Here is a 24,173-nt window from a genome sequence, read left to right on the forward strand (position 1 = left end):
GCTCGGCCTTAGTGAGACTTCTGCTGGCGTATGCCACTACTCGGTCCTTTCCGTCGTGCTCCTGATACAGCACAGCTTCGAGTCCTGTACCACTGGCGTCTGTGTTCAGCGTGAATGGCAAGGTGTAGTCAGCATACGCAAGGATTGGTGGATTTGACAGCTTCTGTTTTAATGCATCAAACGCGTTTTGTTGGCTGGCTTCCCATCTGAACTTTGGTTTTGGATTTTTCTTGACTGTCTTCTTAGTTAAAGTTCCCAGAAGCAAATTGTTCAGTGGTCTGACAACATTTGAAAATCCTTTGATAAACCGCCGGTAGTAGCCAGCAAAGCCTAGAAATTTTCAGACATCTTTTAAACTTTTAGGGACACGCCAGTTTTGGACGGCTTCAAATTTTTGCGGATCAGCCTGGATTCCTTCTGCTGACACCACATGACCCAGATAAGTTGTTTTGGTCTTGAAAAATTCACACTTTTTAGGGTTAACTTTAAGATTGTATTGTGCAAGACGAGAAAACACGGAATCAAGTCGATCTAGATGGGAGTCTATGTCCGAAGAAAAAACAACGATATCGTCTAGGTAGATTAAGCACTCTTTCAGGTTCAGATCACCAATGCAACGTTCCATTAATCTCTGAAACGTTGCCGGGGCATTACAGAGTCCAAAAGGCATCCTGGTACATTGAAAGAAACCAACTCCTGGAACTTGGAACGCTGTTTTCTCCTTATCATCGTCTTCCAATTCAAGTTGCCAATATCCAGATTTTAAACCAATCTTTGAAAAATATTTCGAGCCAGCAAGCATGTGTAGAGTATCCTCAACTTTTGGAATAGCATATGCATCTTTTTTAGTTCTTGAGTTTAATTTTCTAAAGTCTATACAACATCTTAGGGATCCGTTCTCCTTTCTCACAACAACTATATTCGACGACCAGGGGCTGTTCGATTCTTTGATGGCGCCGATTTCTATCATTTCCTGAAGATGTTCCTTTACTTCGTTGAACAGATGAGGTGGTACCCGCCGGTATGGTTCTTTGAATGGAGTTAAATCTGTCAACTCAATTTTATGTTTTACTTCGGCTGTATGTCCTAGGTCAACTTTCGACTTTGGACAAATAGTTTCCCAGTTATTGAATAGGTTATACACTTTACTTTTCTGCTCATCTGTTAAATCTGACTCGTCTATATCTACCCCAAAATCACGATGTGGTTCGTCTTTTGAATGTTATAAACGTTAACCTCTTCATTTTCAGCGTCACTGTTCTCGCAAAGCGGAACGGACCGTTATACATTCACCTCTTCAAGGTTACAAAGAACACTTTTACTTTCGATCCTGATTGTCTTGGCCGATCATTGATTTACAGGAAAGGGAATTGTTTTAGCAGCGGAGCAGAAATGAACTACTGGATCGAGAAATAGCTATAAGAAGAATGAAATATGATGATATAAATAGAAGATTAGAGGCGTTGAAACAGAAAGAAAGTGTGCTTAAAGATAAAGTACAACAGAAGAATGATAATTATATGATAAGGGAAGTGACAACAAATGATCGAATTAAGTTGAGTACCAGAATTCCAACATTGCCGAGCTTTGATGGCAAGAACTTTGAAGAGTGGAAGCTTGAAGCTGTTTGTATGATGAGGACGGGACTGTATTCGGATAACGCAGTGTCACAAGCTATAAGAAACTCATTGAAAGGTGATACTCGTAGGATACTATTAACAATCGAACCATCTGAGTCAGCAGAGGAGCTTATCGCTAAAATGACTGAGAATTTTGGAGAAGTAAAGTCTGGTGAAAGAATAGTACAAGATTTTTACTCGGCAAAAAAAATGAAACAGAAGCATGCTCTGCGTGGAGAATAAGACTAGAAGCTCTTTTTCAACAGGCAGTTAACAAAGGGGAAATGGAAGACTGTAAGACAGATAACAATTTGAAGGAAAGATTTTGGAGAGGATTGAACTCTGAACAACTGAAATCAGCAACGAGAATTTTATACGAATCGAGTGACAGTTTTGAAAAGTTGAAAAGAAAAACGAGACTAGAAGAGGAAGAAAATAATCCAGTAAATGCATCAGAAAAAACACTTGTTAATCAGCAACCAACGGATAGTAGATTGAAAGTTCTGGATGAGATGCTAGAAAGGCTTAAAACCATTGAAGCTAAAATGAGTAATATGAAGAAGCGTAATCTGGAAGGGAAGAGAGAATATGAATCATACGAAGCGACAAAGTCGAGTGACCAGGAAAGGAGACAGAATAGACACACCAATGGAGGGCGTTATTATAGATGAGGCTACAGAAGAGGTAGATATCCAAATAGAGGACAGACTCGATATCGTAACCAAGAATATGAATCAACAGCAGAAAACAAACATAGCCATTTAAACGAGAAATCGCTTTCACGACAGGGCACGATGGAAGCGAAGCAGAATTAAAAAGCCCTACGAGAGTAGCAAGTAACCTTAGAGAAAGGCTGATAGGCGCTTCAAACGAAGGAGTAGTAATCATTGAAGGCAAAGAGACGAAAGCTTTGAATGATACGGGATCAATGGTCACTACTTTGTCTGAAAGTTATTACAATACAATGGATCCAAAGCCAGAACTTCTACCATTGACCGATTTTAAAATCCAGTTGACGGGAGCCAATGGAACGGCAATAATATACACAGGCTATATAGAAGTAGCTGTGAAATTACCGTGTTCACCGCGCCAGTGTACAATGCTTATTTAATAGTAAAAGACACTGAATTTAATGCTAAAGTGCCAGCGATTATTTGAACAAATCTGTTGCGAGAGTACAGGCAAGAGTTTGAAATACAGAGAGGGGAGTTTCCCAAGCCATGGAAAATAGCATTTGATGCCATGCTATCACCAATAGAAGGTCAGGTAAAGGCTACGAAGACCGTCATTCTTCATCCATTGGAGACTAAGACCATCACTGGTTTTGTAAGGAAGTCAGATTTGATTGAAGCAGCAGTTACAGAAACCGGTGACCTTCCTACAGGTTTCAGCATTTGTCTGAGAGTAGTGAGCCTAAAGAATCCAGGAAAAACAGCAAGGGTACCTGTAAGAGTTTGTTATTTATCGGCCAAGACAATCAGGATCGAAAGTACAGGTGTTCTTTGTAACCTTGAAGAGGTGAATGTATTACGGTCCGTTCCGCTTTGCGAGAACAGTGACGCTGAAAATAAAGAAGTGAACGTTTAAAACATTCAAAACGACGAACCAATCATGCGTGTAATATGTTAAGGTGATATAGACTGGTTAGGATGTTAGTTGAACTGTAGTAACTGTTTGGAAAGAATTAAGATTAACAGTAAAAAAATAGATATATATTGATTTCGTATGTTGAGATTTTGTAAAGAAATAAGGATTTGGTAATTTACTCTATGAAATATATATATTATATATATATATATATATTATATACTTAATAAAAGTAAAAACACGTGTCTGGGATTTTAAATATATATTGATTTAGCCAACGCGTTTCGCATAGCTCATCAGGGCATAATACAATATATTACAACGTCAAAATGTCATGGAGATAACGTCATATCAATTATGACGTCATAACGTCAATAAATATTAAATGAAATTTAATTTGGGTTTAAATACATGTATAAAATGTTGTTCTTTTGCTAACCTAGCTGAAATATTGTTCGAAAATAGCTTATAAAATGGAAATATTTTAAATTTTGGTTCATTATGTGAACATTCATCTAAATGTTTACTTAAAGGCATCTGTCTTGTTGAGGGGTCTCGCATTTGTTGTTCATGGACAGATCGCCTATTTCTAAGTTTATCGTTTTATATTAGTTTTTATTTTGAACATTTTGCCATTAAAATCAAAAGAATTCACTTCAATAATATAACCACACAGGGCGCATCTAGGGTCATTACATTTGGATACTCTTGGTTCTTGAGATGAAAAGTAAGATTTGGTTAACAGACGTTTTAAATTAGGTGGCTGTCGCTTACATTTTATTATCTTCTGATTTGAAATTATTTTATTCATAACCGGGTCTGTTTGTAAAATGTCAATGTTGTTTTTTAATACGCCAAACAGTTCTTTATTTTTTGGATTTTGTGTTGAAATAAATGGAATTATATTACTCTTGTCTTTTTGTGTTGATTTTGAAAGTAATTCATGTTTAGGGATGGAAAGTGCTTTTTTAATACCTGTATTTATAATAGATTGTGGATATTTTCTTTGAATAAGGGAATGCTTAAGTTCATTTAAACGTTTTAGTTTAAGTTTATCATTCGAAACTATGGTGCAGATCCGTTTCGCTAAAGTGAAAGGAATATTTATCTTTGTGTGTTTATTATGACACGAGGTAAAATTAAGATATTGTTTAGAATCAGTTTCTTTGTAATATATATCAGTATTAATTTCAGTATTGTTTTTTATAATCAATATATCAAGAAATGGTAACTCGAGTGTGCTTGTTTGCATTGTAAACTTGATATCCGAATGTAAGTTGTTTAAAATAGTATAAAAGTTTTGAACTTCATGGGGAAATTTTGTCCAGAAAATAAAGCAATCGTCTAGAAATCTTTTCCAAAATGTTTTTATAAAAGAAAGAAATTCATCATTATAAATTGATCCAATTCTTGCATATAGTTTTTGTTCTAAAAATCCCACTACCAATGTAGCGTATGTTGGCGCGAATTTAGTACCCATTGCAGTCCCTTTAGATTGGTTGTAGTACTTATCATCAAAATTGAAGTTATTATTTTCAAGTATTATTTTTATGCCTTCTTTTATAAACCGTTGCGAAAACCTTTCATTAACCGAATCTGGATATTTTTGAAGCCAATAATCAATAGCTTCTAAACCAAGAGTATGCGGTATATTAGAATATAAATTAATTACATCAAATGATACTAATGTACTTGACTCTGGAACTTGTGAAGGTATATGTTTTAGGAAATCTATGTTATTTGTTATATTGCTATTGACATATTTTACAAACGGTTTTAACAAGATATCCAATAAAGAACTTAAACGACTTGTTTCACAGTTAGTTCCAGCGACTATTGGGCGAAAGTTTAAATCGTCTGGATCCATTAACTCTATATATTCTGACTTGCTATGTTTAATTGCATCCTGAACGATTTTACTTTTATGAATTTTTGGAAGACCATAAAATAGGCTTGTTTTCCATTCGAATTTTACTAAGAAATCATTTTCCTGTTTAGTTAGTTTATTATTTTCCTTTAGTAAATTGCGTATTTTTGAAAGTGTTATTTGACTACCATTATCAGGGATTTGTTTATAATATTCAACGTCATTTAACATTGCTAATAATTTTCTTCTATAAAAGTCTGTATTCATTATAACAATTCCGCTACCCTTATCTGCTTCTTTAATAGTTATGGATTTGTCTTCTGCTAATAAATCTATAGCTTTTCTTTCTCTAATGATATGTTATGTTTAGTGTCATTTTCCATTTGAGAATGTTGAAGGCAAAGTGTTCGAGTAACATTTATATAATGGTCTAGTGTATTATTTCTATGTTTAGGTGGATAAAAGGACGTTTGATTTTTTACAATAGAATTGTTTGTATTATTATGATCACTATTATTAATTAAATTATTAGCAATGTTAAATGACGTTGAATATTATAAAATGAGGAAAATGATTTTTTAGTAAAATTCGAATGGAAAACAAGCCTATTTTATGGTCTTCCAAAAATTCATAAAAGTAAAATCATTCAGGATGCAATTAAACATAGCAATTCAGAATATATAGAGTTAATGGATCCAGACGATTTAAACTTTCGCCCAATAGTCGCTGGAACTAACTGTGAAACAAGTCGTTTAAGTTCTTTATTGGATATATTGTTAAAACCGTTTGTAAAATATGTCAATAGCAATATAACAAATAACATAGATTTCCTAAAACATATACCTTCACAAGTTCCAGAGTCAAGTACATTAGTATCATTTGATGTAAGTAATTTATATTCTAATATACCGCATACTCTTGGTTTAGAAGCTATTGATTATTGGCTTCAAAAATATCCAGATTCGGTTAATGAAAGGTTTTCGCAACGGTTTATAAAAGAAGACATAAAAATAATACTTGAAAATAATAACTTCAATTTTGATGATAAGTACTACAACCAATCTAAAGGGACTGCAATGGGTACTAAATTCGCGCCAACATACGCTACATTGGTAGTGGGATTTTTAGAACAAAAACTATATGCAAGAATTGGATCAATTTATAATGATGAATTTCTTTCTTTTATAAAAACATCTTGGAAAAGATTTCTAGACGATTGCTTTATTTTCTGGACAAAATTTCCCCATGAACTTCAAAACTTTTATACTATTTTAAACAACTTACATTCGGCTATCAAGTTTACAATGCAAACAAGCACACTCGAGTTACCATTTCTTGATATATTGATAATAAAAAACAATACTGAAATTAATACTGATATATATTACAGGCACTTGAGCAGTATCATGTACCAGAACACGTTTGTAACCTGGTAAAAGACTACTACAGAGGCATTAAGCTACGCTTTGCTGTGGGAGACAAGACAACAGCATGGCAAAGCTTGGAGAAAGGCATTGTCACAGGATGCACAATCTCTGTGGTCCTGTTTGTGATGGGTATGAACCTCATCATCAATGCGGCGAAGAGAGAGACACGTTGTCCAAAAGCAGCATCAGGAATCTACTTACCTCCAGTTAAGGGATTCATGGATGACCTCACTCTGACAGCAAAGACCCACATCCAAGCAAGGTGGATGCTTTTGGCCCTAGAAGAGGCAGCAACTTGGTCCAGAATGAGGTTCAAACCCAGAAAGTCCAGAGCACTTGTTATCAGGAAAGGCCAACCAACCAAGAAATTCAATCTGACAGTGCAAGGTGAGGACATACCATCGATAATGGACAGCCCCATTAAATGCCTTGGGAAGTGGTATGATGCTACACTCCAAGATGGGAACAACATCAAGCGCATCAAGAACCAGCTCACTGAAGGGCTGAAGCAAATTGACAAAAGCGGACTACCTGGCAAATTCAAGGCCTGGTTATTCCAGAATGGACTTCTCCCACGACTGATGTGGCCACTGATGCTTTATGAGGTGGCAACAACAGTGGTGGAAGGACTGGAGAGAACCATTAGTAGGCATTTGCGAAAGTGGCTTGGCGTACCACCCAGCTTCAGCAACATTAGACTCTATGGACGATCAAATCAACTACAGCTCCCATTGAGTTCGTTAGTGGAGGAGTACAAGGTGGCAAAGGCCAGACTTGTCATGACGCTGAAGGATTCAAGGGATGACATGGTCCGAAGAGCAGGTGTTGAGACCAGGACGGGAAGAAAGTGGTCCGCTAGCCAGGCTGTAGCGCAAGCCGAGAGCCGCCTGCGACACAAAGACATTGTGGGAACAACGGCAGTGGGAACACAAGGTCTGGGCTCTGCGGAGACGAGGAGTTGGAAGAAGGCGGACAGTAGGACAAGGAGGGAGATGGTCCAGGCAGAGGTACGTCTGGCCGAAGAAGAAGATCGAGGCATAAGGGCAGTGGCAATGGGGTGCCAGGGTGCTTGGACAAAGTGGCAGACTACAGGAAAGAAGATGACATGGGCGGATATCTGGCGTAGCGAACCTCTGCGCATCAGTTTCCTGCTCAGGTCAGTCTACGACCTGCTACCTTCACCAGCAAACCTGCACAGATGGGGAAAACGTGACGACCCAACCTGCCCACTTTGCGGAAAGATAGGCACGCTAGAACATACACTATCATCTTGCCAGACAGCCCTTACACAAGGAAGATACAGGTGGAGACACGACAAGGTCCTCCAAGAACTGGCAGACATAGTGGAAAGGGAGAGGCGAAAGAAGAGGACTGTGAAAGAGACCAGAAAGATGCAGTTTGTAAAGGAAGGGGAAACCATCAAGAAGCAGCAGGCGCAAGCAGCATCGATCCTAGATCGTGCGCAGTCATGGGAGATGGCTGTTGACCTGAAACGCAGGCTGGTTTTCCCAAGTGTAGTCCAGACAACACAACGCCCCGACATGGTGATCTGGTCGGCAAAGGACAAGTGTCTGGTGATGGTTGAACTCACAGTTCCTTGGGAGTCGCGCTGTGATGAGGCGATGGAGAGAAAAACAGCAAAATATGCTGATCTGCAGAGGGAATGCAAGGAGAAGGGGTGGCACACGTGGCTATTCCCAGTGGAGGTCGGCGTCCGAGGCTTTCCGTCAAAGTCTCTCTGGAGACTTTTCAATGCACTTGGCCTGACAGGAAGAGACAGAAAGCGAGCGGTCAACAGACTTGGGGATGCAGCGGAGAGAGCATCGAGATGGCTTTGGCTGAGGAGAGAAGAGAGGAGCTGGCAGCCGTCTACTGACACGTAGGGGATTGATCAACCCCTGCGGACCCACCACCAGGAGAATGTATCGAGATTAATGGGTCGAAACATTCAGTGATCGGTGGCTCTCGACTGAGGATGTCAGTAGTCCAGCAGTTTAACGACTGTTTACATCTCATTCCACATCTGGTTTACCAGTGACTTCTAGGAAAGACTGGATGACAACCGAGAATAGAACGGTGACGCTGGAAAGACAGATGACCACCAGGAAAGCCTGGGAAGGGCACGACGGGTTGGCAGCCCTAAATGCAGTTCCTGTGAAGGAACAACCACAAAATCAGCTACAGACTCACACACAGAAGAATACCCCCAGAGTCTTCCGAGAGGGGGGGAGGATGAGAGACTCACAAGGACGGAAACACCGATGACGACTAGGCTTGTACAACGGACATTGACCGGAGAAGTAGCAGTAGTGAAGTGTGGCAAATGTGACAAGATCTGCAAGAATCTAAGGGGACTGCGGATACATCAAGCCAGGACTGATTGTGGGAAATCAGACACCCAGACGCAACGCTCAGGTGGTACACCTGGTGAGACGTTGGAGGATCCAAGTCGGGAAGAATCCCATAGAACTAGGAACCTCTACGCTTCTGAGAATCTGGTTTCAAACACCCAGGGCAGGCAGCAGGAAGAGGACGACCATGACCCTCTTCTTGATCTGCTTCCCCCACTGGAGGATGACACTCCAGCACATGCAGAACCAGCACCACAAGTACAAACAGCTCCGGGAGATGATGAGAAGAGGCGCCCGCGAATAGCATGGCCCAAGACGACAGACCGGCGAGCGTGGCAGGAGCTAGATCGAGACGTCTCCGCTATACTGGAAACAACCCTCCAGGGTCCAGCTGACCGAAAGATAAGAGCAATGACGGGCCTCATCTATACTGTAAGCAAAGAGAGGTTTGGCTTGGCTGAGAAGAAGCCAGAGAAGCCAGCCCCAATCATCAGCAGAAGACAGAGGCTAATCAAACAGACCAGAAAGGAGCTTACAAGTGTAAAGAGGCAGTATAGAAAAGCCAAGGAAGAAGAGAAAGTAGGACTCCAACAGTTACGAAGCATTTTACGAGAGAAACTGAGCACTCTCAACAAGGCTGAGCAAACAAGACAGAGGAAAAGGAAGAGGGAGAAACAGAGAGCTAGATTCATCCAGAATCCATACCAGTTCTCCAAAGACATCCTTGACAACGAACGATCAGGAACATTAGAGAGCAGTATGGAGGACATAGAACAGCACTTACGCAATGTCCACAGTGATCCTTCACGGGAGGTTCCACTGGGTGACTGTTCAAGGCTAGAACCAGAAGACCCACCAGAAACTCCTTTGGACACAAAGGAGCCATCATTGTCTGAGGTACAGCACGTAGTGAAGAAAGCGAGGACAGGCTCAGCCCCAGGCCCGAATGGCATTCCTTATCGTGTCTATAAGATGTGCCCTGGCATTCTTCGGAAACTATGGACCCTACTTAGAGTTATTTGGAGAAAGGGCAAAATCCCGGATTGCTGGAAGAGAGCGGAGGGAATATTCGCCCCAAAGGAGAAGGACTCGAAGGATATTGGTCAGTTCCGGACCATTTCTCTGCTCAACGTAGAGGGGAAGATATTCTTTGCAGTCCTAGCCAAGCGACTGACAACGTTCCTTACTGACAACAACTACGTTGATACGTCAATTCAGAAGGGTGGAGTTCCAGGATTTTCAGGCTGCGTCGAGCATACCAGTGTTCTCAGCCAAGTGATCAGGGAGGCACGAGTGAACCATGATGACCTGACTGTAGTGTGGCTAGACCTTGACAACGCTTATGGATCAATACCCCACAAGTTGATTGAGAAGGCACTTGAGCAGTATCATGTACCAGAACACGTTTGTAACCTGGTAAAAGACTACTACAGAGGCATTAAGCTACGCTTTGCTGTGGGAGACAAGACAACAGCATGGCAAAGCTTGGAGAAAGGCATTGTCACAGGATGCACAATCTCTGTGGTCCTGGTTGTGATGGGTATGAACCTCATCATCAATGCGGCGAAGAGAGAGACACGTGGTCCAAAAGCAGCATCAGGAATCTACTTACCTCCAGTTAAGGGATTCATGGATGACCTCACTCTGACAGCAAAGACCCACATCCAAGCAAGGTGGATGCTTTCGGCCCTAGAAGAGGCAGCAACTTGGTCCAGAATGAGGTTCAAACCCAGAAAGTCCAGAGCACTTGTTATCAGGAAAGGCCAACCAACCAAGAAATTCAATCTGACAGTGCAAGGTGAGGACATACCATCGATAATGGACAGCCCCATTAAATGCCTTGGGAAGTGGTATGATGCTACACTCCAAGATGGGAACAACATCAAGCGCATCAAGAACCAGCTCACTGAAGGGCTGAAGCAAATTGACAAAAGCGGACTACCTGGCAAATTCAAGGCCTGGTTATTCCAGAATGGACTTCTCCCACGACTGATGTGGCCACTGATGCTTTATGAGGTGGCAACAACAGTGGTGGAAGGACTGGAGAGAACCATTAGTAGGCATTTGCGAAAGTGGCTTGGCGTACCACCCAGCTTCAGCAACATTGGACTCTATGGACGATCAAATCAACTACAGCTCCCATTGAGTTCGTTAGTGGAGGAGTACAAGGTGGCAAAGGCCAGACTTGTCATGACGCTGAAGGATTCAAGGGATGACATGGTCCGAAGAGCAGGTGTTGAGACCAGGACGGGAAGAAAGTTGTCCGCTAGCCAGGCTGTAGCGCAAGCCGAGAGCCGCCTGCGACACAAAGACATTGTGGGAACAACGGCAGTGGGAACACAAGGTCTGGGCTCTGCGGAGACGAGGAGTTGGAAGAAGGCGGACAGTAGGACAAGAAGGGAGATGGTCCAGGCAGAGGTACGTCTGGCCGAAGAAGAAGATCGAGGCATAAGGGCAGTGGCAATGGGGTGCCAGGGTGCTTGGACCACGTGGCAGACTACAGGAAAGAAGATGACATGGGCGGATATCTGGCGTAGCGAACCTCTGCGCATCAGTTTCCTGCTCAGGTCAGTCTACGACCTGCTACCTTCACCAGCAAACCTGCACAGATGGGGAAAACGTGACGACCCAACCTGCCCACTTTGCGGAAAGATAGGCACGCTAGAACATACACTATCATCTTGCCAGACAGCCCTTACACAAGGAAGATACAGGTGGAGACACGACAAGGTCCTCCAAGAACTGGCAGACATAGTGGAAAGGGAGAGGCGAAAGAAGAGGACTGTGAAAGAGACCAGAAAGATGCAGTTTGTAAAGGAAGGGGAAACCATCAAGAAGCAGCAGGCGCAAGCAGCATCGATCCTAGATCGTGCGCAGTCATGGGAGATGGCTGTTGACCTGAAACGCAGGCTGGTTTTCCCAAGTGTAGTCCAGACAACACAACGCCCCGACATGGTGATCTGGTCGGCAAAGGACAAGTGTCTGGTGATGGTTGAACTCACAGTTCCTTGGGAGTCGCGCTGTGATGAGGCGATGGAGAGAAAAACAGCAAAATATGCTGATCTGCAGAGGGAATGCAAGGAGAAGGGGTGGCACACGTGGCTATTCCCAGTGGAGGTCGGCGTCCGAGGCTTTCCGTCAAAGTCTCTCTGGAGACTTTTCAATGCACTTGGCCTGACAGGAAGAGACAGAAAGCGAGCGGTCAACAGACTTGGGGATGCAGCGGAGAGAGCATCGAGATGGCTTTGGCTGAGGAGAGAAGAGAGGAGCTGGCAGCCGTCTACTGACACGTAGGGGATTGATCAACCCCTGCGGACCCACCACCAGGAGAATGTATCGAGATTAATGGGTCGAAACATTCAGTGATCGGTGGCTCTCGACTGAGGATGTCAGTAGTCCAGCAGTTTAACGACTGTTTACATCTCAAAGAAACTGATTCTAAACAATATCTTAATTTTACCTCGTGTCATAATAAACACACAAAGATAAATATTCCTTTCACTTTAGCGAAACGGATCTGCACCATAGTTTCGAATGATAAACTTAAACTAAAACGTTTAAATGAACTTAAGCATTCCCTTATTCAAAGAAAATATCCACAATCTATTATAAATACAGGTATTAAAAAAGCACTTTCCATCCCTAAACATGAATTACTTTCAAAATCAACACAAAAGACAAGAGTAATATAATTCCATTTATTTCAACACAAAATCCAAAAAATAAAGAACTGTTTGGCGTATTAAAAAACAACATTGACATTTTACAAACAGACCCGGTTATGAATAAAATAATTTCAAATCAGAAGATAATAAAATGTAAGCGACAGCCACCTAATTTAAAACGTCTGTTAACCAAATCTTACTTTTCATCTCAAGAACCAAGAGTATCCAAATGTAATGACCCTAGATGCGCCCTGTGTGGTTATATTATTGAAGGGAATTCTTTTGATTTTAATGGCAAAATGTTCAAATAAAAACTAATATGTCATGTGATATACAAAATGTGATTTATGTATTAGTATGCAATGGATGCAAACAATATTATATAGGCCAAACTGGCGATAAACTTAGAAATAGGCGATCTGTCCATGAACAACAAATGCGAGACCCCTCAACAAGACAGATGCCTTTAAGTAAACATTTAGATGAATGTTCACATAATGAACCAAAATTTTAAATATATCCATTTTATAAGCTATTTTCGAACAATATTTCAGCTAGGTTAGCAAAAGAACAACATTTTATACATGTATTTAAACCCAAATTAAATTTCATTTAATATTTATTGACGTTATGACGTCATAATTGATATGACGTTATCTCCAATTCACAATCTGGATTATTACATTTTACTTATTTAACTATATATATATATATATATAGCTCTGATTACATTTTAGTTTCCTACAATTTACTCAGCAAAACATTCCCAGAATACAGATATATACGCTGATATACGTACAAAATCATTGATATTTCGATGTATATTATTATTGAACTAATATTGTGATAGAAGTTTATTTCATATAAGATTTATAATGCAAAATATTGAAGTTTAACGTGAAGCATTTACTTTCTGTTTCGAAGGTTCTTTTCACCGAAAGTACCGAGACATCAGATTCCTCGAAAGAACAACAACAACAAGAAGAAATTCCGAATCGTGTTGTATTTTTAATGAAACCTCAAAATGCCGTTATTGAAAATCAACAGACGCTTTAATGCAATTTATCTAGCTGCATTAGTATGTATATCTATATATGCTATTACCTTTTTAAAATACGTTAGCTTGTTTATTGTTTAGGTGTCCATTGTTTCGGATGTTAAAAAAACGGACAAATTAAACCTTAGTTTGTGTAAAAAAAACGACAAGTTAAACCTTAGTTTGTGTATAACAGGTGATTATTTAACAAAAAAGGAAAAGGAGTCTGGTCAAATTTGGAGTTTTTAAATGGATAAAATTGCAACTTTGGGAATTTGTTATGGTTAAAATGGACCAAATTGGGATATAAAAATGTGGCAAATCCATACTTATTTGGTTTCACTAGTTAGACACAATTGGTCATTCTCGGCTTGGGTACTTCTAAAAGGTACATGTACCCCAGGTACTCTTAAGTATACTGCAATGTACCCCAGGTATGGAAAACAGAGTATCCCAGCTGACATGAATGACCGATTGAGCACTTGTTAGGTGACTTAGAGACCATCATGATTGCTACATCCCATCATAATTTTCTGTGAAAATGCTCAGTTTACAGATAAAAAAATTTTTCTATGTTGTTTAACATCCAAATGATGAATAGTTTACAATACTTATGCTTCAATAATTTCAAAGAATAACTGCTGTCCCTGTATGTTTATTTTTAAGGCAGTGGCTAGTCGTACGGCCCCGTACGGCTAGACAAGAGGCTAGCCGTACGGCCCCGTACGGGTAGACAAGATGCTAGCCATACATCTCTGTTCGTATAGCCTTTCCTTTGGAGATTGTCTAGCCGTACGGCTGTTATGACACATAAATATATGGATTAATTATTGATTCCAAAATTACTAGCCTTTAGACTGGCTTGTGTAGTCGTCGTCACGGAATTTGCAGTCTGGTTTATGTTTTTTTCGTGGTTGGAAATCCGATTCGTGCATAGTATATAAAGGGTGTAATCAAAGGAGATATGAAAATGTATATTTATATCGCCAAACAACAATTACAACAATCAATAGAAATCACAGTTATGGAGTATATAAATACGCATTGTACATGCAAATATCAAATGTATACAATAAATATATATAGTAAATAATCTTAACTAAGTCAATGAAAATTGCGACATCACAATGAGAAAAGTTTATAACAAAACAAATAAAAGGAAACTAAACGTAAAAAGGATAAAACGATAAAAGAGAATGGGAAACGTAAATTGACATAAATTATAAAAAGTATTAATGAGCGAAAACATTTAAATATGATTTTATTGTTTCAGATAATAGCACTTGACAAAAGCATATACAACACTAAGTGATATACCCTATATTCACAATATGAGGCAGCATTTCACGACAAGTAATGTCGACTATGCAAACAAATAAATCATCAGAACGACAATGATTGCTTTTTGATGTGTAATTTCTAGTAATTATGCAGCGGCAACAAAAACGCTGAATAGACAGTGTGAAAACACAGGCTTATCCGTGTCGTTGTTGTTCGCATGTATGACAAAGGAAGTTGCTCATATCTTAAATGATGTCACTTTAAAGAACCATGTTCATTTTAAGTCGTACTTACATATTCAAACTTTTATTATCTTAATCTTTTAAGAAAACCTATACCTCTTATCTTGATTATACATTATTTACAGAATCATACATTTGTCAGAGAAAGATCGTAATGCAAATGCATCTAGTTTTAAGATCTTTAGTAAAGTACAACTTTTTTACATCGAGAATATGCATCATGTGAACTTAAAAGTCGTAAAAACGTATTCAAGCGTGTATCAGACAACCTATACCCTTTATCAGAACCATAACTTCGTTTTAGGAGTATCTGATATTGCTGCACAATGAAGAATTTTTTAACTTTTATGAGCCTAACCAAACTTATTACTGATTAAAAGCACTGAATGACAATTCTATACTTTATAAGCCGTACGGCTAGACAATCTCCATAGGAAAGGCTATACATGCAGAGCCGTACTGCTTAGCCTCTTGTCTACCGGTGCAGGGCCGTACGACTAGCCACTGCCTTCATGGCATTAAAAAGCACTGAATGACAATTCTATACTTTATAAGCTGTACGGCTAGACAATCTCCATAGGAAAGGCTATAGGAACAGAGCCGTATGGTTAGCCTCTTGTTTACCCGTACGGGGCCGTACGGCTAGCCTCTTGTCTAGCCGTACGGGGCCGTACGACTAGCCATTGCCTATTTTTAAACATACTTTCAAAGTACTAACTACAAAATTAGTTGTTACAAATGATGTATTTGGATTAGAATGTCTCAGTATTTCTACTTCCAATATATTTCAGCTTTCAGTGTTAAAGTGGGATCTTTATTATGCTGGCCAGTGTCCCAGGGATCAATCAAGATCTGTGAGAAAAGTCTTGGAGCATGTAAGCAAGTTTTGGAATGTTCAAATCAGATTGTACTATTATCTTACCAGTAAATTTTATGCCCCCCTTCGAAGAAGAGGGGGTATATTGCTTTGCACATGTTGGTCGGTCCGTCCACCAGGTGGTTTCCGGATGATAACTCAAGAACGCTTGGGCCTAGGATCATGAAACTTTATAGGTACATTGATTATGACTCGCAGATGACCCCTTTTGATTATGAGGTCACTAGGTCAAAGGTCAAGGTCACGGTGACCCGAAATAGTAAAATGGTTTCCAGATGATAACTCAAGAACGCTTATGCCTAGGATCATGAAACTTGATAGGTAGATTGATCATGACTCGCAGATGACCCCTATTGATTTTCAGGTCAAAGGTCAAGGTCACAGTGACCCGAAATAGTAAAATGGTTTCCGGATGATAACTCAAGAACGCTTATGCCTAGGATCATGAAACTTGATAGGTAAATTGATCATGGCTTGCAGATGACCCCTATTGATTTTCAGGTCACTAGGTCAAAGGTCAAGGTCACAGTGACCCGAAATAGTAAAATGGTTTCCGGATGATAACGCAAGAACGCTTATGCCTAGGATCATGAAACTTCATAGGTACATTGATTTTGACTTGCAGATGACACTTATTGATTTTCAGGTCAAAGGTCAAGGTCACGGTGACCCGAAATAGTAAAATGGTTTACGGATGATAACTCAAGAACGCTTATGGCTAGGATCATGAAACTTCATAGGTACATTGATCATGACTGGCAGATGACCCCTATTGATTTTCAGGTCACTAGGTCAAAGGTCAAGGTCACGGTGACCCGAAATAGTAAAATGGTTTTCAGATGATAACTGAAGAACGCTTATGCCTATGATAATGAAACTTCATAGGTACATTGATCATGACTGGCAGATAACCCCTATTGATTTTCAGGTCACTAGGTCAAAGGTCAAGGTCACGGTGACCCGAAATAGTAAAATGGTTTCCCTATGATAACTCAAGAACGCTTATGGCTAGGATCATGAAACTTCATAGGTACATTGATCATGACTCGAAGATGACCCCTATTGATTTTCAGGTCACTAGGTCAAAGGTCAAGGTCACTTTGACAAAAAACATATTCACACAATGGCTGTCACTACAACTGAGAGCCCATATGGAGGGCATGCATGTTTTACAAACAGCCCTTGTTTTGGTTTAATTTTAGTATTCAGAATCTAAAAAAGCATTCCCTAATTAGGTCATACAGTTGTCAATTAAAAGTTGTTGTTTCTTAGCTCCCTACCGGTTTCACTGGAGGGGACTTATGGTTTTGTATCCGTCTGTCCGTCACACTTTTCTGGTTCCTGCGATAACTCTAGAGTTCTTAATATTTTTTCATATTACTTGGAATATGGATAGATGGCAATATGGACATTGTGCACGTTATTTCATTTTGTTCCTACGTCAAAAATTGTGGTTGCTATGGCAACAAATAGACTAGAAATACTGCTGAAAACGGTGTTTTTTTCTGGATCCTGCGATAACTTAAAAAGTTCTGAATAGTTTTTCATGAAACTTGAAACATGGATAGATGGCAATATGGACATTATGCACGTCATTTCATATTGTTCCTACGTCAAAATTTCTGGTTGCTATGGCAACAAATAGACTACAACTACTGCTGAAAATGGTGTTTTTTTACTGGATCCTGCGATAACTTTAAAAGTTTTTCATGAAACTTGAAACATGAATAGATGGCAATATGGACATTATGCATGTCATTTAATTTTGTTCTTACGTCAAAAATTCTGGTTGCTATGGCAACAAATAGACTACAAATAATGCTGAAAATGGTGGTTTTCTGGATCCTGCGATAACTTTAAAAGTTCTTAATATTTTTTCATGAAACTTGGATAGATGGCAGAATGGACAGTATGCACGTCATTTCATTTTGTTCCTATGTCTAAAATTATGGTTGCTATGGTAACAAATAGACTAAAAATACTGCTGAAAATGGTGTTTTTCTGGATCCTGCGATAACTATAAAAGTTCTTAATATTTTTTCATGAAACTTGGAATATGGATAGATGGCAATATGGACATTATGCACGTTATTTCATTTTGTTCCTACGTCAAAAATTGTGGTTGCTATGGCAACAAATAGACTAGAAATACTGCTGAAAACGGTGTTTTTTTCTGGATCCTGCGATAACTTAAAAAGTTCTGAATAGTTTTTCATGAAACTTGAAATATGGATAGATGGCAATATGGACATTATGCACGTCATTTCATTTTGTTCCTACGTCAAAATTTCTGGTTGCTATGGCAACAAATAGACTACAACTACTGCTGAAAATGGTGTTTTTTTACTGGATCCTGCGATAACTTTAAAAGTTTTTCATGAAACTTGAAACATGAATAGATGGCAATATGGACATTATGCATGTCATTTAATTTTGTTCTTACGTCAAAAATTCTGGTTGCTATGGCAACAAATAGACTACAAATAATGCTGAAAATGGTGGTTTTCTGGATCCTGCGATAACTTTAAAAGTTCTTAATATTTTTTCATGAAACTTGGATAGATGGCAGAATGGACAGTATGCACGTCATTTCATTTTGTTCCTATGTCTAAAATTATGGTTGCTATGGTAACAAATAGACTAGAAATACTGCTGAAAATGGTGTTTTTCTGGATCCTGCGATAACTATAAAAGTTCTTAATATTTTTTCATGAAACTTAGAACATGGATAGATGGCAATATGGACATTATGCACGTCATTTCATTTTGTTCCTACGTCAACAATTCTGGTTGCTATGGCAACAAATAAAAAAATATTCTGGCAATGGTGGAATTTCTGACAATGGTGGAGCCGGTAGGGGACTTTTATTGCTTGGCAATAGTCTTGTTAAACATGTACTTCATCTTCCAATCTTCAAATCTTAAAATCATATTTGAAGGGCACGCATTTCCAACATAAGTGTTAGATGTTTGGAACCCAATGTAGTAAATACAGGGATAGAGCATTTTTATATTGACCTATTGTATACTATTTATGCAGCACATGGAAGAATTTCTCCAAGGAGATGCAGATGCCCTTCCGAGATCCTGTCCTTTCCACATACACAGAGACATGTACCACGACCATGAGAGTCACAAGATAGAGGAGAGTTATGGCAAGTGGTACTGCAACTACTGTGGCAAGTCCTTCTATGCCGAGTCCTTCCTGGATAATCATTTTTCAAGGAGGCATCCGCAGCATGTCTACACGGTATCTTGCCACGTTGCTATTGTCCTTAATTGATGCTTTGTTACTAACTGTGATACTTTTTTTTGTAAATATGAGTTGTAACTACTGCTATGCTTATATATTATTGGTGAATTTTTGTTAACATGTTTGTTGCCACCAAATGAAATTTCAGATATATTACTGATTTTAAATTTAGTTATGTTTCTTTATTTATTCTTTGATGGCCCACCCCCACACTTAAAAATCTGGTTGTATATTGCTTTGCTCCTGTGGGTTAGTCATATGGTTAAAAGGTCAGCCAGTTCATGCACCTTTTTTCACTCCACATGATATCTGGAGAATTATTTAACCTACACTAATTATAGGTTGAATGAGTTTTTGACCAGGAAGGAAAGGATGGTGCCTATTGTTATTAAGGTCAACAGGTCAAAGGTTAGATCACAGGGGATTGTAACATGAACATTGTTTCTGCTCAATGTCTTCTGTGTGTTATTTCTAAGGGTCCAGATTCTGTGTGCCTGGCTGACTACTGTGATATTTTCCGCTGTGACGTGATATCTGGTCGTGTTGACCCGACATTCTGGGACACTGCACTCTGTATTGAAGATGACATGGTGGAGTTGGCAACAGACTGTCAGGTGTGGTCAATATGGTTCCAAGGCTTTCTTAATTACATGAGTTTATTGTTATATTATTTACTCTTATGAACTAAGAAATTGATAAAGACAAATATGTTTATTGTTATATACTTGATTCATATGAACTATTAAATTGATTAAGGCAAAAATGTTTATTGTTATATAATTGACTCTTTTGAACTAAGAAATTGATTGAGGCAAATATGTTTATTGTTATATAATTGACTCTTATGAAAAAATAAATTTATTTTGGCAAAAGGAAATTTACAGAGTACATTATGTTTTAATAATTTAAAAACAGAATGACTGAACTGGGGGCATAATTAATGCAGAATGTCTTAATATGCATTATTAAATGTTTGTTTATCTTCTTGCATCTATATTATGATGCACCAGTTAAGTTGCTTTTAATGCCTTTAATGTATTTTTTTCAAACTGCTCAATGCTTCATTTCAGCTATGTATTTGAAATGAAAGTCCCAAAGGTCTCTTGTATATCTGCAATTGTGAACCAATTTATTGTGCATACTGGTACGTGTTTGTGCAAATGTGTGTCTGGACTTTAACTTTGTCGTTTATTTGTAATACCTGTCTCCCCACCTTAAAGGTCAAGGTAAGGAAGTAAAAAAACTAAAGTTGGCAATTACAGAGCTGGTCTGGACTGTTACTTTCCACAAATGACCACCATGAAAAACTGCCTGTAGCACGTAACACTTGTTTCCTACCTTTAAAGTCAAGGTCACACTTAGAGGTCAAAAGTCAAATTTGGCCATAAAACAGCTTGTCTGGACTTTTTTTTGTAAATTTATCATGCACATTTAGAATATATTACTACAAATGACCACCATGAGAACATTGACATAGCGCGTAACACAAATCTTTCTACCTTAGAGGCTCTGAGGTCAAGGTTAAATTTTTCCAAATAGCAGCCTGTTATGACTGTAACTACATCATTCATCAGGCAATTGTAAATAATTAAACATAAAAGTAAACCATGAGAAGTTAATGGGTCATGCGTAACATCTTTTTCGCTACCACAAAGGTCAAAGTGAAAAGTTTGTTAAAGGTTCAATTTGGCCTTAACAGTTTGTCCACACTATAACTTAATCATTTGGAGACTACATATTTTGAGTAATAATCATCTCCTTGCCTCAAAGATGAAGGTCAAATATCAATGACTGCAGGCTTATTGGTGTGGCAATATTGGGCTCTTTTCCACTTCTAAAAAAGTTTATTTTTCCCATTTAATTACTTTACAATTTCCCTCTCAATGAAAGCTGTTTTTTTGTACATTTCTTTGCTACTTTGGACAAAGTTTGAGGCAGTTTTGTATATGATCCCAGCTATTTTCATCAAAACAAGTTTAAGTATAATAAAATTAATTGTAAAAAATTATTATTCATTTTTTAATACTTTGCCACAATTGTTCAACATGTGGAGAAGGTGTGTCATTCCTTGAGCAAAGGTCATGGTCACACTGCTTAAGGCCCAAAATGTGCATGTTTCATTTTGTTTCATGATACCAATCATTTTTGACAATGATATGTTGCTAACTCGCATATATTTAAAGCAAACATATTAGTTTTAAAATATAGTTGTTCTTGCTCTTCTTTTATTTGGCTGCTGTTTGTGTTTCTACAGGAGGTATTCAAGAGATGTTTCACAGAAAAACTAAATTCAGGACCTGTTTTTGAGGCTATTAGTAAGTCTAGAGTTTATTTACTTTCATTTACATACATGTTTGTAAATGTGTGAGATCAAGCCTAATTGGGTCTTAGAAATAAGCCCAAGTAATCAAATACAAATTTAATGATTATGGATGTGTTATTTTACAATATATTTTACTGCCAATGAGTGCGGTTGCACACTGTATACAATATTACGATAAAATGTATGCTTGCATTATACTATGCTTTCAACTTTAAAAGTCCAAATTAATACTTATTCACTTATGCTAAAAGTGGGTGTATTATTTTGATTGACAGCTCCTGTTTTAGGGAAAGTTAGGGTACTGGCAAATACTGGTCCAATACGGATTTTTTCCATATTTTTTTATATGCAAAGCCGGAGTTAACGTTTATCTTTTTGTCAAATGCTAAGTTATGACCGTTTGGGTTTCCTGTGATACAAATATGTTTGGGTTCTAATTGGCAGACAAGACGATGTCAATGGTGTGTTCGTCGTTGACATGCAGTCGCTACTGGTTCACAGGGAAAGTTGAGGTAAGGTAAAAAATTAGCTGAACCATGGTCTAGTAGTAACACAAGACTTAAGCAACATGAGTTAAGGGTTGCAGGTTTGATCTTGCACTATCCTCAATGAACTTTGTATCATTTTGCATGAGACATTCACATAAGGTTCAACGCACAAGGTGCTTCATATCAGACATTAAAACCCCTTGATGGTCTCTTTAAACCAAATGTCTCCTGTATGGAGCACTATATCCTCCTCAAACCGGTCTTCTAGTGTCTTTAACTCTCTGGAAAAACTTATTGCGCCATCAAAGAATGGTACCAAACACATGTAGGGAACTGCAAACTATATACCAGTTATTGTTTTATAACTGAAATCTTAATGGTAAAAACAATTGCCTTGTATTGAGCAAAATAGGTACATGTATATATAAAGTAAAGGACTCCAATACTGCTAAGATAACTTAACTACATGAAAACAAGTAAACATAAAATTTAAATTTATTTCACCAGCCTGAGTAATTTTGCTTAATTCCAACTACAAATTACAAAGCCAAGCTTATGAACTGGGCTGTATGTTTCGTAAAAACATTATGATTGGATGACATATGCTATTTATGAACTATTTCAGTAGTCTGATAAGCGCTTTAAAGGTCTAAAAATGTTAAGTACGGGTAGATATTGATCTCTTCAATGCATGTACAATTCTGCCATCAAATGCTACCTTGTACATCATTAAGACAAAACTTATTGAAATTTTGAACACAGTATTAACATAAGTGAATGGTGATGTAGCCTGGTAGGTTGCTAGGTTACTGTAGTTTCCTGTGTTTCCAGGAGAACCAATGGCTGATGCTGTTGAAGACGTTCTGTACCGTGTTCCTCATTGGCAGCCTTATTATCTACTACTTCCTTGCATACCATCACTTCTTGTAAGTAGGATTCATAGTCGTCACATGTAAAATGGCGTCGAAACCTTAAGGTATTTATAACTGCATTTGAAATAGGGCATCAAAAAAATAAACATCCTGAAACCAGGCATCCAAGTTTTGTTTAATAATATCATATAATGAAATTCAATGTACTTGAAGCATGGAAAGTGTAATGCCAAGACAAAACCTTGTTTTCATCCTTATTCAGCAAAAACAATTACTATCAGCAAATTGAAAGAAAAACTTACCACCAATACTTGTTTTTATGGGGAAACCCATGTCGACATTAAGTAAGAAACAAAAACATTGTTTTCAAATAATGGACAACTTTTTGGGGGAAATGTATTATATATTTTGGGCCAAAGAGTTCGGATTTTTCTCTTTTCCCCAACTTGACAATGGAAAATAAAACATTCTTCATATATGTTTCATGCTAAGCATGTGGTGTTTCTACAGTACAAATAGAATGTGTTGTATATTTCAGTTCAGAGTCATTATTCCTAGACAACCCGGTACCTCAACGCCATAGCAGCTTGTTTGAGGCAGAATATTATCCAAAACCTTATAAGCGTAAACGACATCGTCATCCTCCGCAAATTTAATATTCCAAATTATCTCAAGTTTATGTGCAATAGAACTATGCAGTTTGTAGATGTATTTATTAATTTGTGTAATTTCACAATATTGTGTTAATATCCCTCCCAACAAAGTAGAGTGGAGGTATACTGGAGTCAAGTGAACGTCTGTTTGGCTGTATAGACTCAAACTTGTCAACTAATATATCCTACACTTTTAAACATACCACAATCAAACATACATGTTTGTATAATAATTAGACAATAAATGTGGCAGATCTGAGTAAGATGTCTATAATTAGCCGGCTGCCAAAACAACAACCTGAGGGGTGAAATATATCTGGGCCAGAAGTCTATAATCAGCCTACTGCCAATACAGCAATTTGAGAGGTGTTATATATCCGGGCCTGTATCTATAACTACCTTGCTACCAATACAGCAATCTGAGGGGTGTTATATATCTGGGCCAAAAGTCTATAATCAGCCTACTGCCAATACAGCAACCTGAGGGATGTTTTATATCTGGGCCCGATATTAATAACTAGCTTTCTGCCAATACAGCAATCTGAGGGGTGTTATATATCCGGGCCAAAAGTCTATAATCAGCCTACTGCCAATACAGCAATCTGAGGGGTGTTATATATCTGGGCCAAAAG

General features: G+C 38.4%; 2 protein-coding genes across 10 annotated transcripts in view; one reads left to right on the forward strand and one right to left on the reverse strand.

Moving 5' to 3' along the window:
• LOC127844162 (uncharacterized) overlaps positions 1-13,467 on the reverse strand; it is a 76,361-nt gene extending 62,894 nt beyond the window's left edge. For 2 of the 4 annotated variants that reach the window (XM_052374192.1, XM_052374188.1), the window contains exon 1: positions 13,427-13,467. The gene's annotated coding sequence lies outside the window, so the exon portion shown is untranslated. The remainder of the gene's footprint in view (positions 1-13,426) is intronic. The other 2 variants (XM_052374194.1, XM_052374193.1) reach the window with 1 other exon arrangement.
• The window catches only part of LOC127844170 (uncharacterized), a 295,187-nt gene that overhangs the window by 264,154 nt on the left and 6,860 nt on the right, over positions 1-24,173 (forward strand). The window contains exons 1-8 of one of the 6 annotated variants that reach the window (XM_052374222.1): positions 13,252-13,594; positions 15,867-15,950; positions 18,993-19,202; positions 19,682-19,819; positions 21,460-21,520; positions 21,973-22,040; positions 22,848-22,942; positions 23,427-23,800. The exons of 2 other annotated variants lie outside the window; for them this stretch is intronic. In XM_052374222.1, coding sequence (XP_052230182.1) covers positions 13,541-13,594; positions 15,867-15,950; positions 18,993-19,202; positions 19,682-19,819; positions 21,460-21,520; positions 21,973-22,040; positions 22,848-22,942; positions 23,427-23,544 — 828 coding nt within the window. In that variant the 5' untranslated portion in view covers positions 13,252-13,540 and the 3' untranslated portion in view covers positions 23,545-23,800. Of the gene's footprint in view, positions 1-13,251; positions 13,595-15,866; positions 15,951-18,992; positions 19,203-19,681; positions 19,820-21,459; positions 21,521-21,972; positions 22,041-22,847; positions 22,943-23,426; positions 23,801-24,173 lie in introns of those variants that run through there. 3 more of the 6 variants (XM_052374223.1, XM_052374224.1, XM_052374225.1) reach the window with 3 other exon arrangements.

The sequence above is a fragment of the Dreissena polymorpha genome, chromosome 9, assembly GCF_020536995.1.
Source record: "Dreissena polymorpha isolate Duluth1 chromosome 9, UMN_Dpol_1.0, whole genome shotgun sequence".
Lineage (NCBI taxonomy): Eukaryota > Metazoa > Mollusca > Bivalvia > Myida > Dreissenidae > Dreissena > Dreissena polymorpha.